Source organism: Malus sylvestris, chromosome 14 (assembly GCF_916048215.2).
Source record: "Malus sylvestris chromosome 14, drMalSylv7.2, whole genome shotgun sequence".
Taxonomy (NCBI): Eukaryota; Viridiplantae; Streptophyta; class Magnoliopsida; order Rosales; family Rosaceae; genus Malus; species Malus sylvestris.
This window is the reverse complement of record NC_062273.1, coordinates 22,334,423-22,349,076: the sequence shown is the minus strand read 5'-3', so window position 1 is coordinate 22,349,076 and position 14,654 is coordinate 22,334,423. Positions and strand designations below refer to the sequence as shown.

Here is a 14,654-nt window from a genome sequence, read left to right as displayed (position 1 = left end):
TAGAACAGATTTATCGTTACGTGATATTTTGATTTAATAATTTTGACAATATTGTATGTAATTTTTGTTCTACATTAACTGAATTAACACAATCGCGGTAAAATTATTCAATGAAAGTTGCTCTCCGGTACCGGGGACCAGGGTCAAGTCCAACACATTTTTAGTTCCAAGTTATATAAGAAAATAACATTGACTCCATGTGTGGGACAAGAACCACATGGCTCAGTCTTCTAGGATTCCCATTAAAATAATAAGTAGATTTCTAGTTGAAAGAAAAGTAGATGCACGACTTGATTAGACTAATCATGATTAATTTGGATAATTATTGAAGATTCACAATCCACTGGTGAAAAGAGAGCCGGATTGATATTTTGTGGACAATGGATGCAGTCTCTCATGTGCGGAGCGGAACGTTTCACACTTAAACATTAAATCAAGCAACATCAAGGTTAAGAAAAAAAAAGTGAGACAAACATGTATGCCGAGATGCACATTAATTTGAGAAGCGAAAACTAGAAAAGCCAACATAGTTTGAAAAAAAAGCAGCATGAACCGCCAATAGAAGGGAAACATGTCATACCAAAGTTGGAGAAGACAATCCCATGTTGCAAAATTGTCTGCAACAATATTTTCTTCACGATATATGTGAGAGACATAGAAAGTCATCTTCCAAATGGGGTCCAAACAAATAGATCATCACGTACGAAGAGGCCAATGAGGATCAAAATCAGTTAATTGAAGAGCAAAAATAACACTAGAAAAGTCACTTTCCAACTAAAGACAATGTCAATCCACTAATATGCAAACTCTACACCAATAATAATTGCTGATAATTCTGCACACAAAAAAAAAAGTTGCGATGACTAATCCCTTGGTAGAAACCACCAAGAAACTGACCATGGCAATCCTTGAAAACTCCTCCATAAGCAGCATGACCACGATTTCCTTTAGACAAACCATCTATGTTAAGTTTTCCAATGAAACTAAGGGAAAGACCAAAGCACATGAAGAATAGTTGGTGTCTTGCAAGGGATAGGCTGAATCCCTAGAGAAGAAAGGATATGAGCGTTAGAACTCTAAGAGCAACTAGGAATAAAATTTCCACTATGAATGATCCCATAATTGAAAGAAATGCAAAAACGATGAAAATAGATTGGGCAACCCTAAAAAAATAAACTTATTTCGAGTCTTCCAAATAGCAAAAGAAGTAGAAAGACCCGTAAAAATCCAAAGATTGTGTAACTGTTGAGAAAAGAGTTTACGAAAGTAGGCATCCCAGAAAAATAGCCAGAGAATCTGAAAAAGACAAAACAATACCAAATTGACACGCTAACCACCTCCAAAGCTGGCTAGAAATTTGACACTCGAAGAAAGGATGAACAGTAAAGTCCTTAGAATTATGACATAAACAACAAATTGATGCTAAAGAAATAACACGTCGTGTGGTACACCTTCGGTAGGAAGTTTGTAATGAACGATAGGAAGTTTGTCATGAAAAAGCCGCCAAGACAAAACAGACAGTCAAGGCAGAACAGCCAAACCAAAATAGATAGTCAAGACGAAATAAAATGTCACCAAATAACCTTAGCCCAAGCACAATCGCTATGTTTTTTTCCAAATAAGATGATAACCAGAAGAAAAGGAAAATTTCCCAATAGATGAATGCTCCTAGATCAGTTTGTCATCCTCTACATTTAAAGGCAAAGATAAACAAAGAATCTGGTGCACCACAGAAGGAAATAAATCTACAAAATAATCTTGTAAAGACAACCTTTGAGCTTGATTAGCATTTGAAACCCGAGAAAAAACTGTAAGTGAAATGAGTGAAAATTATGAAGGGCTAAGAATCGAGCCATCCAATTATTTGTCGAACCAAAAGAAAACTGACCTTCCATCACCAACAATTCAACGACTATAAATTAACTCTAATAAAAACAATGATCCACTCTAACTACAAAGATTCATTCTTTTGGTTTTGGAGGGTTGAATTATTCGATCTAGGGTAAAAAGGATGGTAATTTTGTGCAAAAGTAACGTGAGAAAGAATGAATAATAATTAATAGTTTGATAAGTCGCAGCAAATGAGATGGAAATGAATTCTAACAACCTCCACCGAACCTATTCAAAAGAGTAAGAGAAGTTGGATACTCACATTTATTACAAGAAACAAAGCTTGCATGTGAATTTAAGTAGAATTGCAATTCAAGGCACCAAATTTTTGTTACTTTGTGGCTGATTTGATCGCATATCTACCCACTAGTCCTCGTACTAGTGACTAGTAAAGTGAAGGGTGATATTCAACCCACGAAGTTAAACTCTCGTTAGCCTTCTGCTTAAGAAAAAATGATATTATTTGGGTACTCACTAGTTAATATTTATTTTTTAATTTTGTTCAATGATATTTTAATACTTATTTTAATAACAAATAAGTTAATTATTATATTTGAGTTAATACAATTATAGATTTAATATCTCTCTTTTTTTCCCCTTATTATACAAGTGATATTGAAAGGAAAAAAAATCAGATTGAGGATCTCAAATGCATGATTAAATATTTTTAATCAATTGAATTATAAACTCTTTAACACCTACCCCATATTTTTTCTATACATGAAACTTTGCAATGTTGTAGTGGTGTTATCCTTGGGCATGAAGAGGGAAGGAGGAGGACGGGAGATTTCTAGGTGCAATAGTCTTCTCTCTTACGAGCGAGCATAAGTGCTTTACATGTGACAATAGCTAAAGAGTTAATTTTTGCATATGAAATTTCTCAATTCCAGTAGTATCGTAAAAAATGTAAGTGGATACATATCTAAAAAAAACTTTAGCAAAGTAACGTAAGACTTCGTTGTGCTACTTGGAAGATAATTACTGGATTCGCCACCGCTTTTACAGTCAAAATCTTATATCTAATTATATAGTGGTAGTCACATTCAAGGTCAAGTTTATAGTGCCGGTGATTAAATAGAAAATTGACATGTCATTGACTAGATGATTCAAACTTTCACGACATAATAAAATGGCAATGGAAGGGCCAAGCATGCCAAGGTTTTTCTAGAAACATCAAACAAACATGTCATTGCATTCATTGCTCATTCGATGTAATTTTCCTTTGCTGCATGAGTCACATTTGAGTTAGGTAGAATGGCAATGTAAATATATTTGAGTTAGGTAGTGATGAGTATATTTTCACCAAACTTCTTGTTCTTTTTATCTTAATTATCTCGGAACAGAGTGTTACATCATAGATATACTAAAGCTAATACAATTTATGCATGTGAGGTTCATAGTTAATATCACCGAGATCTTTTGTGGAAAAACCTCAAACCTAAAATAAGTCGTTACATTAAAAAGCAATATCGATGAGATTGAGGGGTGTTGTGTTGGCCTAAAACGTGTATCAAAATTAACTAATAAATCACAATTTGTATATTATATTGATTATCATTTAATCTTAAGTGATTAAAATATGATTAACCATTTACCGTTATTTATATTTATTGGACATTTTTTCTAAAACAATTCTTGTTAAACTATAAATCGATCACTCAATATTTAACCCCAAGCAGTTGTATTTTCTGTACGATTGTTTCATTTTCAGAGTAGACACCTTAATGTCAAAATCATAACATTATTATTTTCTTTAATGAGAAGACAAAATGTCGAAATGGCCACGTTGTCAAGGATGTTGATACAAGCGATAATAGCGGGAAAAGGAGGACCTCGAACGCATGATTAAATACTCTTCATCAACTGAATTATAAGACAAAGGCGAAAAGTTTTTCATCAGATCAGTATGTACATGATGTTTCCGAAACTTCTAACAAGCAGTCCAATCAAAGAAGCCCAAAGCTTTGGACTTTACCTTCTGATTTTGTGAAATGGGCCTGCGGAGATTTTTTTTTTTTGGTCGAATAAAGAAGGGGATGCAAGATAAAGACTTCAGGGAAAGTTACACATCCTAGTATTACTTTCGTCCAAACTTAGTTAACTTCAGAGTTTTGATGAAATTTGATGCATGTGAGTTGGTATGATTGCATCTTTTCTGTTTGTATGCCAGACATAATAGCAAACATAATATGTGCTACAATTTTGGTGATATTTCTTTTTATATGTGTGAAATTTCAAGTTTAACTCTTATAAATTAAAGGGTAAATTACGGTTTGACCCCCTGAACTATTTAAAATCAGTCAATTTACCCCTTGCCGTTAGATTGCTAAATCAATTCGTCAAATTCAAGGGAAAATTAGTCATTTCATCATTATTTATTACTTGTTAGCTATAACCACCAATAAAATTTTGACACATGGACACAAAATAATTCAAAAATATATAGCATAATGAGAAAACATAAAAAACCAAGCGTTTACATAACGGACCATCTGACATTGTCATTACACATTATTTTGTTTTCACATGTCATAATTACATTGTTGGTTATAGTTGACAAGTAAGAATTAATTAAGGAAAGACTAATTTTTCTTTGAATTTGATGAAATAGTGGATGGAATCTACCGACAAGGGGTCAATTGGCTTATTTCAAATAGTTCAGGAAGTTAATTTACCAAAATAATAGTTCAGGAGTCAATTTCAACTAGAGTAATAGTTCAATGGGTCAAATGGCAGTTTACCCTAAATTAAACGTTTGTCATTGCACCACATGGAAGAGGTGATATTCTACTATGAACGGAGGGTGAAGCAACATAATAGATCATCTGTAACTAGGGATCAAAATCAAATGAGATATTATATGTCCTCGTTATCTATGTGAGTCGAATTTGAAACCTCTCACTTACTGATTAGGAGAAATATATACGTTCTAAACTGTAATACTAGTTGGTATGAAGAGAAAAGAGTTTACTAGAAGCATAAATAATGTTGCTGAATCCAGAGGACTACTAGCCACAAAGAAGCAGGACAAACCAAAACCACAAGAAGTAAAAGAATCACAACATTATTGAACAAAGCGTGTCCACTCTCGATTGGCTGCATTCTTTGATATGTGGTGGTCCTGGTGGATGAAGGGGCATAAAACTCATCACTTGAACCCTTCAACTGATTAACTTTGTTTCTTCGAGTTCCGAAGAAGAAAGAAAACACAGAAAGTTTGGGAAGGATTCAGAGAAATATGGGAAGCTTCATCTGCTGCTTGGATTCCGACAACATGCTGCTGGGGCTGGTGCTGGCGTTGGTGCTTGCAATGGCCTTCTTCATCGTGTGTCAACCTCCTCCTTCAAGGAGAGTGGCTGTTTACCATTGCTACTAATTACTTTTTCCGAAAATGCACTTCGTTGTTTCGCGTTGTGTATTTTTTGTAACGCTCTTTCTTTTGCTTCGTGTACTTTGTGCGATCGCAGAAGAATTGTAAAATATTCAATTTGAAGCGGTGATGGCGAAAAATGCATATGTATTGTGTGCATTTGTACTTATATATAGGATTTCTCTTCCCACGCACACGAAATAATGAGCAATCCAATACCAGTTTTTTATTAATTTTATTTGTGCATTTATTAAATATCAAAACCAAATAATGTAGGTACCAGAAATTGAGGTCTTACTTTTCTTTTCTTTGCTTAAACGTCTGAGTTTGGTATGAGTGTTGGTGTAACCAGAATTGAAAGTTCTCTTCGTTTTTTGATAAAGCAATGCTAAGAGAGAATCGAACAAAAAATAGCAATGCTAAGAGAGAATCGAACACAGAACCTCGTCTTCAATGGAGATGAGAGTCGTTAGGACAGAAGACGAGAGAGCAAATAGACACCGGTTGAGAAGTTGATCAAACCAGAGAAATTAAAAAGGATCCGAAGTTACAAAGAAGCAGGAACTAAATAGCTACCCACAATGAACCCCAAGGAGCTTGTACTCGAGTGATTAAGAACAATTAACCCTTCATCGAAAGAACAACAGTGCTGAAATAAAATTTACCCAAGTTCCACATTTTAACATACTTGGTCAATAGGAGTACAGACAAAGTCAGCAAAGCATTAGAATATAACTCTAAACTAAACAAAGAAAACCTTATATCCAGTTAATCCTTGATGTCAGTATGCTTTCCAGCATCTTAGGGTGGGTAGCATTATATACTTAAAAGATTATATCTCTGCCGGCAGCTGCCGTTTTTCTGCTAACCAGAGCAAAGTTTTTAATTCTAGCTAACCGGAGCAAAGCTTTTCAAGGGCCAAGTTCTCATCCCCACCGGCGGCTTCCAAAGTACTCCTTGCCTGAGCTTCAGGGAAGCCCATCTCAACAAGCTTCTGTACCTGTAATGTAAAATCCACTAGCTTAACAGATCTCCAGATTTCCAGATAATTTCTTCGTTGTGAGTTATTAATAAGATAATAAACTAAGAGTTTGCCAGACTTTTGAGTTTGATTTCAAAGGAGTACTCTTTTTTATTTTATGGTGAATTATGTTTCAAAATTTATCTGTTTTTTTTTTCCATCAAAGAGAAGGCAGGATCACACTGACCTTTTCAACAATCCCAAGAGATGATTTCTTGGCAAATGTTTCTGTCCAATACCGAGCGGTGCCAACAAAGGTCTGATAGTCTTTCAGATACTGCAGTATCAACATAGACATACTAATTTAGAAAGGGAGAAGAATTTCATAAATAATACACAAGAGGCATCACTAGGGCAAGATTAGCAGCAATCGAGTCCGGTACTCTAAGTACTACAACAACAACAACAACAACAACAAAGCCTTTTCCCACTAAGTGGGGTCGGCTATATGAATCCTAGAACGCCATTGCGCTCGGTTTTGTGTCATGTCCTCCGTTAGATCCAAGTACTCTAAGTCTTTTCTTAGAGTCTCTTCCAAAGTTGTCCTAGGTCTTCCTCTACCCCTTCGGCCCTGAACCTCTGTCCCGTAGTCACATCTTCTAACCGGAGCGTCAGTCGGCCTTCTTTGCACATGTTCAAAATCACCGGAGCCGATTTTCTCTCATCTTTCCTACAATTTCGGCTACTCCTACTTTACCTCGGATATCCTCATTCCCAATCTTATCCTTTCTCGTGTGCCCACACATCCCACGAAGCATCCTCATCTCCGCTACACCCATTTTGTGTACGTGTTGATGCTTCACCACCCAACATTCTGTGCCATACAACATCGCTAGCCTTATTGCCGTCCTATAAAATTTTCCCTTGAGCTTCAGTGGCCTACGACGGTCACACAACACGCCGGATGCACTCTTTCCATCCAGCTCGTATTCTATGGTTGAGATCTCCATCTAATTCTCCGTTCTCTTGCAAGATAGATCCTAGGTAGCGAAAACGATCGCTTTTTGTGATCTTCGCTAGATTGCTCCAGTCATTAGTGTGGATAAGTATATAAATGGATAGAGATAGGAAAGCAAACACAAGATGTACGTGGTTCACCCAGATTGGCTACGTCCACGGAATAGAAGAGTTCTCATTAATTGTGAAGGGTTTACACAAGTACATAGGTTCAAGCTCTCATTTAGTGAGTACAAGTGAATGATTTAGTACAAATGACATTAGGAAATATTGTGGGAGAATGATCTCGTAATCACGAAACTTCTAAGTATCGGAGTGTGGTGTCGTCTTGACTTGCCTTATCTGTCTCATAGGTAGATGTGGCATCTTCTCTGGAAGTACTCTTCCTCCATCCAGGGGTGGTATCTTTAACTGGTGGAGATGCACAAGGTAATGTATCAATTTCACTTGAAGCTTACTTGTAGTTTCAGGCTTGGTCAAGCGCGATACAAACCATGTAGTAGGAGTCCCCCAAGTCGCCGAGCTAGGGGGTCTGCTGAAAGAGGTGACAGACAAGGTAAGCAATCAGAGCTCCGACTGATTGTTCACCTTCTCCCCATCTTGCAGCAGCATGAAGGATAAAGAGAAGAAAAATGAGAAGAGATGATATGAGATACTTTTGCTTTTGAAGAAGTAACTTTCCACAGGCTTATTCTTGAACTGAGCTGGAGGGTTTTCTGGTTTCCTCCAGAGTATAAGGCCGACTGAAGAATTTGAGGGTCAAAACAAGTCCATCAAATCTAGAGTACGTTCCACCCTGCTGATATGGGATACTTTTGCTTTTGACAGAGTAATGAATGTATCGGCACGTGTGCTGTTACGCTTGTCTCCACATGCTTCCTTGTATCCTTCGCACTTGCCCTATCTGTTCCTCAAGCAGATGCGGAATCTTCCCTGGAAACATAAGATGTTGAAGATGAGTACTCGAGAGCAATGCCAGGTAAGTAATCAGGTAAGGGGTTCCAGGCAGTCAGTTCCTGGCTGGAAGCTTGATTCCAAGTGCTGACTAATTGCTCTCTTTCTCCTTGTCTTGCAGGTAAAAACAAGGCCAAAAGAAAAGACAGGGAAAAAGCATGATATGGGATACTCTTGCTTTTAACCCTGATGATATGAGATATTCTTGCTCTAGTATAGCTTGTTTGCAGAGGTATTATCGGGGGGAAAGAAAGCTGAATATTTCGAAAGGCTTCGTTGGGAGTGCCCTCTCAGATATGATGAAGGGTTGAGCATTTTTGCAGGTCTGCCTGTCCGTTGGGGATGGAGGTCGACATATATAGGAGTCTCCCTAACAACAAGTAGTAATGCTATTCCTTTACCCTGCTTGGTCATAGCACGGTAGTGGGAGCTGCCAGTTTCACATGTTTTAACTCTGTCAGAGCACTTTGAAAAAGTGGTCTGTGGTATCTGGCTCTCGAGATTCGGAGAACGATGCCTCTTCGATTTTTGAGAAAGCAATCATGCTGGGGGTATGACTCTCGAGATTCGGAGAGCAGTGTCTCTTCGATTTTTGAGGAAGTAATCATGTTGGGAGTCTGGCTCTCGAGATTCGGAGGGTGGTGCCTCTTCGATTTTGGAGCAAGCAATCTTGTTGGGAGTGTTGTCTCGAATGTGAGTAAAGGTTGGGCATGTTTGCTAGTCTACCTTGCCACGAAGCACAAAGGTTGACACACAGGGACTTTCCAATTATCCAGCAATGGTACTGTTCCTTTACCCTCTCTTCGATTTTGAGAAAGTAGTCATGTTGGGAGTCTGGCTCTCGAGATTCGGAGGACGGTGCCTCTTCGATTTTGGAGCAAGCAATCTTATTGGGAGTGTTTTCTCGAATGTGAGTAAAGGTTGGGCATGTTTGCTAGTCTACCTTGCCACGAAGCACAGAGGTTGACACACCGGGACTTTCCAATTATCCAGCAGTGGTACTGTTCCTTTACAGTTGTGGGTAATAATATGGTAGCTAGACCTTCAAAATTTATGTGTCTAAACTTTTGTTAGTGCTGTTTCTTTGCTATTCTTTTACCTTTCTTGGTCAAAGCGATGTAGTGGGAGCTGCAAGCTTCACGTGCTCAACTTTGGCAGAGAACTTTGGCAAAGTTATTTGTGGTACCCATGAGCTATTGTTGCGTGTGGGAAGTGGGTGATTGAACAGTAAGATTCATGTGCTTTCTACTTCAACAGAAGTCTTCGACAGAATGCCCATAATTTCTGCAAAGCTGAGTGTGCGTGTGACAGGTGTTGACAAGGCTAGAAAAGTAGGTGCCTCTTCGATTTCTGAGATCGGCCCTCGTGGTCTCTGAGCAGCCCAGCTTTTGAGAAAGCGAGCGCCTCTTCGATTGATTCGGAGAACGATGCCTCATCGATTTTTGAGAAAGCAATCATGCTGGGGGTCTGGCTCTCGAGATTCGGGGAGCAGTGTCTCTTCGATTTTTGAGAAAGTAATCATGTTGGGAGTCTGGCTCTCGAGATTCGGAGGGCGGTGCCTCTTCGATTTTGGAGCAAGCAATCTTGTTGGGAGTGTTTTCTCGAATGTGAGTAAAGGTTGGGCATGTTTGCTAGTCTACCTTGCCACGAAGCACAGAGGTTGACACACAGGGACTTTCCAATTATCCAGCAATGGTACTGTTCCTTTACCCTCTCTTCGATTTTTAAGAAAGTAGTCATGTTGGGAGTCTGGCTCTCGAGATTCGGAGGACGGTGCCTCTTCGATTTTGGAGCAAGCAATCTTATTGGGAGTGTTTTCTCGAATGTGAGTAAAGGTTGGGCATGTTTGCTAGTCTACCTTGCCACGAAGCACAGAGGTTGACACACAGGGACTTTCCAATTATCCAGCAGTGGTACTGTTCCTTTACCCTTGTGGGTAATAATATGGTAGCTAGACCTTCAAAATTTATGGGTCTAAACTTTGTTAGTGCTGTTTCTTTGCTATTCTTTTACCCTTCTTGGTCAGAGCGATGTAGTGGGAGCTGCAAGCTTCACGTGCTCAACTTTGGCAGAGAACTTTGGCAAAGTTATCTGTGGTACCCATGAGCTATTGTTGCGTGTAGGAAGTGGGTGATTGAACAGTAAGATTCATGTGTTTTCTACTTCCCCAGAAGTCTTTGACAGAATGCCCATAATTTCCGCAAAACTGAGTGTGCGTGTGACAGGTGCTGACAAGGCTGGAAAAGGTTGGAAAAGTAGGTGCCTCTTCGATTTCTGATATCGGCCCTCGTGGTCTCTAGGGAGCCCAGCTTTTGAGAAAGCGAGCGCCTCTTCGATTTTTGAGATTGGCCTTCGTGGTCTTTGAGCAGCCCAACTTTTGAGAAAGCAAACGCCTCTTCGATTTCTGAGATCAACCCTCGTGATCTCTAAGCAGCCCAGCTTTTGAGAAAGCAAACGCCTCTTCGATTTCTGAGCAGGCGCCTCTTCGATTTCTGAAGCTTCGTCAAGTGCAGATTTTTATAGGGGCTGGCATTAAGTTCCAAAGCACACTTAAATCTCCACCAGTAGAAGCTTCATTCTTGCACTTCTAAGATCTTGATTTGTCCGACCTCTTCTCTCTTCAACACCTTTGAAAATGTCTGGCCCCTCCGACCGTCGTTTTGACTTGAACCTTGTTGAAGAGGCAGCCCCGCCTTCTCCAGACAACATATGGCGCCCATCCTTCGTCTCCCCTACTGGTCCTCTTACCGTTGGGGATTCCGTGATGAAGAATGATATGACCGCTGCGGTGGTGGCCAGGAACCTTCTCACTCCCAAAGATAACAGACTACTTTCCAAACGGTCTGATGAGTTAGCTGTTAAGGATTCGCTGGCTCTCAGTGTTCAGTGTGCAGGTTCTGTGTCTAATATGGCCCAACGCCTATTTGCTCGAACCCGCCAAGTTGAATCATTGGCGGCTGAAGTGATGAGTCTCAAACAGGAGATTAGAGGGCTCAAGCATGAGAATAAACAGTTGCACCGGCTCGCACATGACTATGCTACAAACATGAAGAGGAAGCTTGACCAGATGAAGGAAACTGATGGTCAGGTTTTACTTGATCATCAGAGATTTGTGGGTTTGTTCCAAAGGCATTTATTGCCTTCGTCTTCTGGGGCTGTACCGCGTAATGAAGCTCCAAATGATCAACCTCTGATGCCTCCTCCTTCTAGGGTTCTGTCCAGTACTGAGGCTCCAAATGATACCCCTCCGGTGCCTTCTCTTTCTGGGGCTCTACCGACTGCTGAGACTTCTCCTAAGCAACCTTTGTGAAGGCTCCCTCTTGTGTGCTTATTTTGACTCATGTATATGTACATATTTGTAGCTTATCGGGGATATCAATAAATAAGCTTTCCTTCATTTCAACGTATTGTGTTAAATACACCAAAGCCTTCTTCGCTGGTTAAAGGAAAAACGCTAGTTTAGACCTGTTGTGCCACCACAGCATCTTGAGGATCATCTGGCTGAGGAGCAGAAAGCAAAGCTTGTACAGAAAGAAGTGCTGTCTTCAGTGTAAGAGCTGGGCTCCATTGGTCTTTCAAAATATCCAGACAAATTGCTCCACTTTGACTGCTAATATTAGGGTGCCTTCAACATATGACATATATACACAACAGAAAATCATTAATGATTCCTATGCATATCGTTTTTCTGAGTATTCCAATTCATCAGTCCCCGCAATCTTACACAGTGGCACCTGGTTGTTTTGTTCTACTTTACAAACTGTTCTTACTTAACATTATAAAGGTCAGTAAACAGGATATACTAAGAACCCAACATTGACATCCAAGCCAAATCAAAGAAAGTTCGATCAAAGTCGTCAACTTGCAGTTTGAACTGGGTTGACTACATAGAGACCTAAAAGAAGTTCTAATTCCGAATCAGAAGCTGGGCTTCAGTATACCTTCTTCGTTCATTCTTTATTCTTAATGGCTTCTTTTTTCAGTCTTATCAAACCGGGAAATTTAAGTCTATTTTCCGAATGCATACTCGTATATGCAATATGACCTAAACGGCTATGTAGGACATCTCATAGTACTCAGTGTGTGCACTGTGTGGTCAATGAACAACCAGAATAGAAAGAAAAGAAACTAGAGGAAGAGATATGAACATAAATTCGCCCTACCAAACTTTGGTCGTAAACTGCATTTTGGGAGGCTCAAAAGGGTACGCATCTGCACGAAGAAATCAGACAGTTGACAGCCGTGTTAGTAGTAAGTTTAGTATATTCCTTTCTCATTCGTTACGAATCGAAACCCATGTTTACAAGCAACCAGCTATTAGCTAAACTATTAATTTTTGCATATTAATGCAATCAAAAGTTACCCAAACCAAATTATCTAACAGCACAGGGTCAGAACACACAAGAACAAGAAAAGGAAGTGTAATTTCAACAAATTAATATTCACACACTTACTTCCCTCCAAATTAAACAACCCAAATATTACAAATTAACATCTTTTTAATTTTTTTCTTTAGCAGCAAATTTCTTCATTCAAACCCACTTAAACCCAACAATATATTCACTGCCATAACCTTTTTTCATAGAAAAGTTTCAATTTTGGCACAACCCATTTCACTTTCTGGGCTTTTGCTCGGGAAACAAACAGAAAAAAACATCAAAATTACGAGTACAATACAAAACAGCAGCAAACAGTGAAAAGGGCAATTGAGAATTGAACCTGGCAATGCGATGTCGATCTGGAAAGTGCCGCCCTCATAAGGAGTACCAACTGGGCCGGGAATTGTTCCGATTAAACGGGCAAGAGTGGCTTCGCTTTTGGGGATGACTTTGATGCCGGAGCGCTCGATGTCTCTGCTGCATTCCTGAAGCTCCTTCTGAACCCTAGCGAAGTCTACCATCTTTAATTACTCGGAGAGAATTAGCAGAAGAACTCTAGGAGAGTGGGAGATGGCGGTACGGCAAATAAAGCTCTCGCCTTTATCTCGCTCTCTATCGCTTTCTCGAATGTATGCTTTACTTGCACTTCATTTTTTTATGCGTAACGGTAGTTACTTGCACTTACTAGAGAGAGATAGGGTAAATCAAATTTCACTATCAACTAACCAGTTAAAGGTTTTTTTTTAAATAAATTACTATATAAAAATTATTATTAGCACTCGAAAAATATCATCTTACATCGTCAAAGTTTTTTTATATGTATTTATACGGTGTATAAATAAATTTTTTGAAATGTCATATGAACTTGCACATTTTTTTTAATTTGTCATATCAACTTTCCAAAATCATTAATTTATCATCTCATCTTAACACTATTAAGTTTTTTATGCAAAACACTTGCACATAACTTGTGTTCAGAATTATTTCAAACATTTGACCTCATTTTCATTTTATTGTTTGCCATAAGGAATAACTTAGTTAAAATAATGTAAGTTGATATTTACCATTGTTTTAGAGGACAATTATACTACAAGAACATGTGGTATATATTTTGAGGACTATACTGTTGGAGAGAAACTCGATCATAATTATGCCATGTCGTTATACTAAGTTTGATTTTTGTTTTAGAATAAAAAATATTATTTCATTGCCTAAACATTTTCATTTTTTAGTTTATAGAAACTCTAAATTTTTGTTTCGGCAAAGAAAACTTTTTAGGAGAGTGGCGAGTTGAAAGTCCTAAAAATCTCTAAACACAAGTCATGTACAAAGTACGATTTATTTTGAACGTAAACCCTTACGGAATTAAGGGCATATGACAAATTAATGAATTCAGAAAGTTTATATAACAAATTGTTTAAAATTTAAGTTCATATGACAAATTGATAAAAGTGTATGAGTTCTTATAACATTTTAAAATTTCTCTTTTAAAGAATTTTATAAAGTGAAGAATTTTGATGGTTTTGAGAGAATTTCATAATGTGTTAAACAAATCATGCCTTCTACCTCCAAAATTTTGAAGAAATTCACTCACCTTGAAAATTCCAAATGAAACGCCCCTTAGTTTTGATTAAAGTATAAAATCGTGGTTCAAGAAAAACAACTTTATGTACACAATCACAATTGCTAATATTTAATCTCATTGACGAAAGATGTTAGCACTATTTTGCGAGTGTGTGATGTAGTTTTAGCGATCGATTGTTTGGGTCCTGCGTAAGTCATGGACAAACCATCAATAGTTGACATAACATCACACTCACAAGCGTCCCACGCATATCAATAGTCAATATATTATTATGTGCTCATTTACGATTGATACTAGCACAACTTTTGATTTAATTCATTTAATTTCAATTTGACTAGTTAACATATTTAGGTTCTTGGAGTTGGATCTTAAAAGTAATCGTAGAATTTAACACTCCTTTTTGTTGGTCAATTTTTTTTTTGGTCAAACGTAGACCTTAACATTATGATAATGAATAAAATGTGATGTTAGAGAAATTATCTATTTAAATCATATGTA

The 14,654-nt window shown here is 38.2% G+C and overlaps 2 protein-coding genes across 2 annotated transcripts in view; one reads left to right on the top strand and one right to left on the bottom strand.

The window, feature by feature from the left end:
- The window catches only part of LOC126599286 (uncharacterized), a 33,400-nt gene extending 21,768 nt beyond the window's left edge, over positions 1-11,632 (top strand). Inside the window, exon 2 of the mRNA XM_050265643.1 lies at positions 11,281-11,632. Within this exon, the coding sequence (XP_050121600.1) occupies positions 11,281-11,502 (222 nt within the window). The 3' untranslated portion in view covers positions 11,503-11,632. The remainder of the gene's footprint in view (positions 1-11,280) is intronic.
- LOC126599288 (ubiquitin-conjugating enzyme E2 27-like) lies at positions 5,889-13,210 on the bottom strand. Its single transcript, XM_050265645.1, has 5 exons — positions 12,912-13,210; positions 12,356-12,404; positions 11,658-11,817; positions 6,469-6,558; positions 5,889-6,260 (listed from the first exon to the last, which is right to left on the bottom strand). The coding sequence occupies exons 1-5, from the start codon at positions 13,090-13,092 to the stop codon at positions 6,153-6,155; spliced, it is 588 nt and encodes a 195-aa protein (XP_050121602.1). The 5' UTR covers positions 13,093-13,210; the 3' UTR covers positions 5,889-6,152.
- Between the last annotated feature and the right edge of the window lie 1,444 nt (positions 13,211-14,654).

Excerpts from the sequence above, each read along its gene's own strand:
- LOC126599288 (XM_050265645.1), bottom strand. The coding sequence starts at position 13,092 with ATGGTAGACTTCGCTAGGGTTCAGAAGGAGCTTCAGGAATGCAGCAGA. Across the intron at positions 6,559-11,657 it reads ATGCTGTGGTGGCACAACAG|TATCTGAAAGACTATCAGAC; the intron begins GTCTAAACTAGC and ends TTGATACTGCAG. Across the intron at positions 6,261-6,468 it reads CTCTTGGGATTGTTGAAAAG|GTACAGAAGCTTGTTGAGAT; the intron begins GTCAGTGTGATC and ends TTTACATTACAG.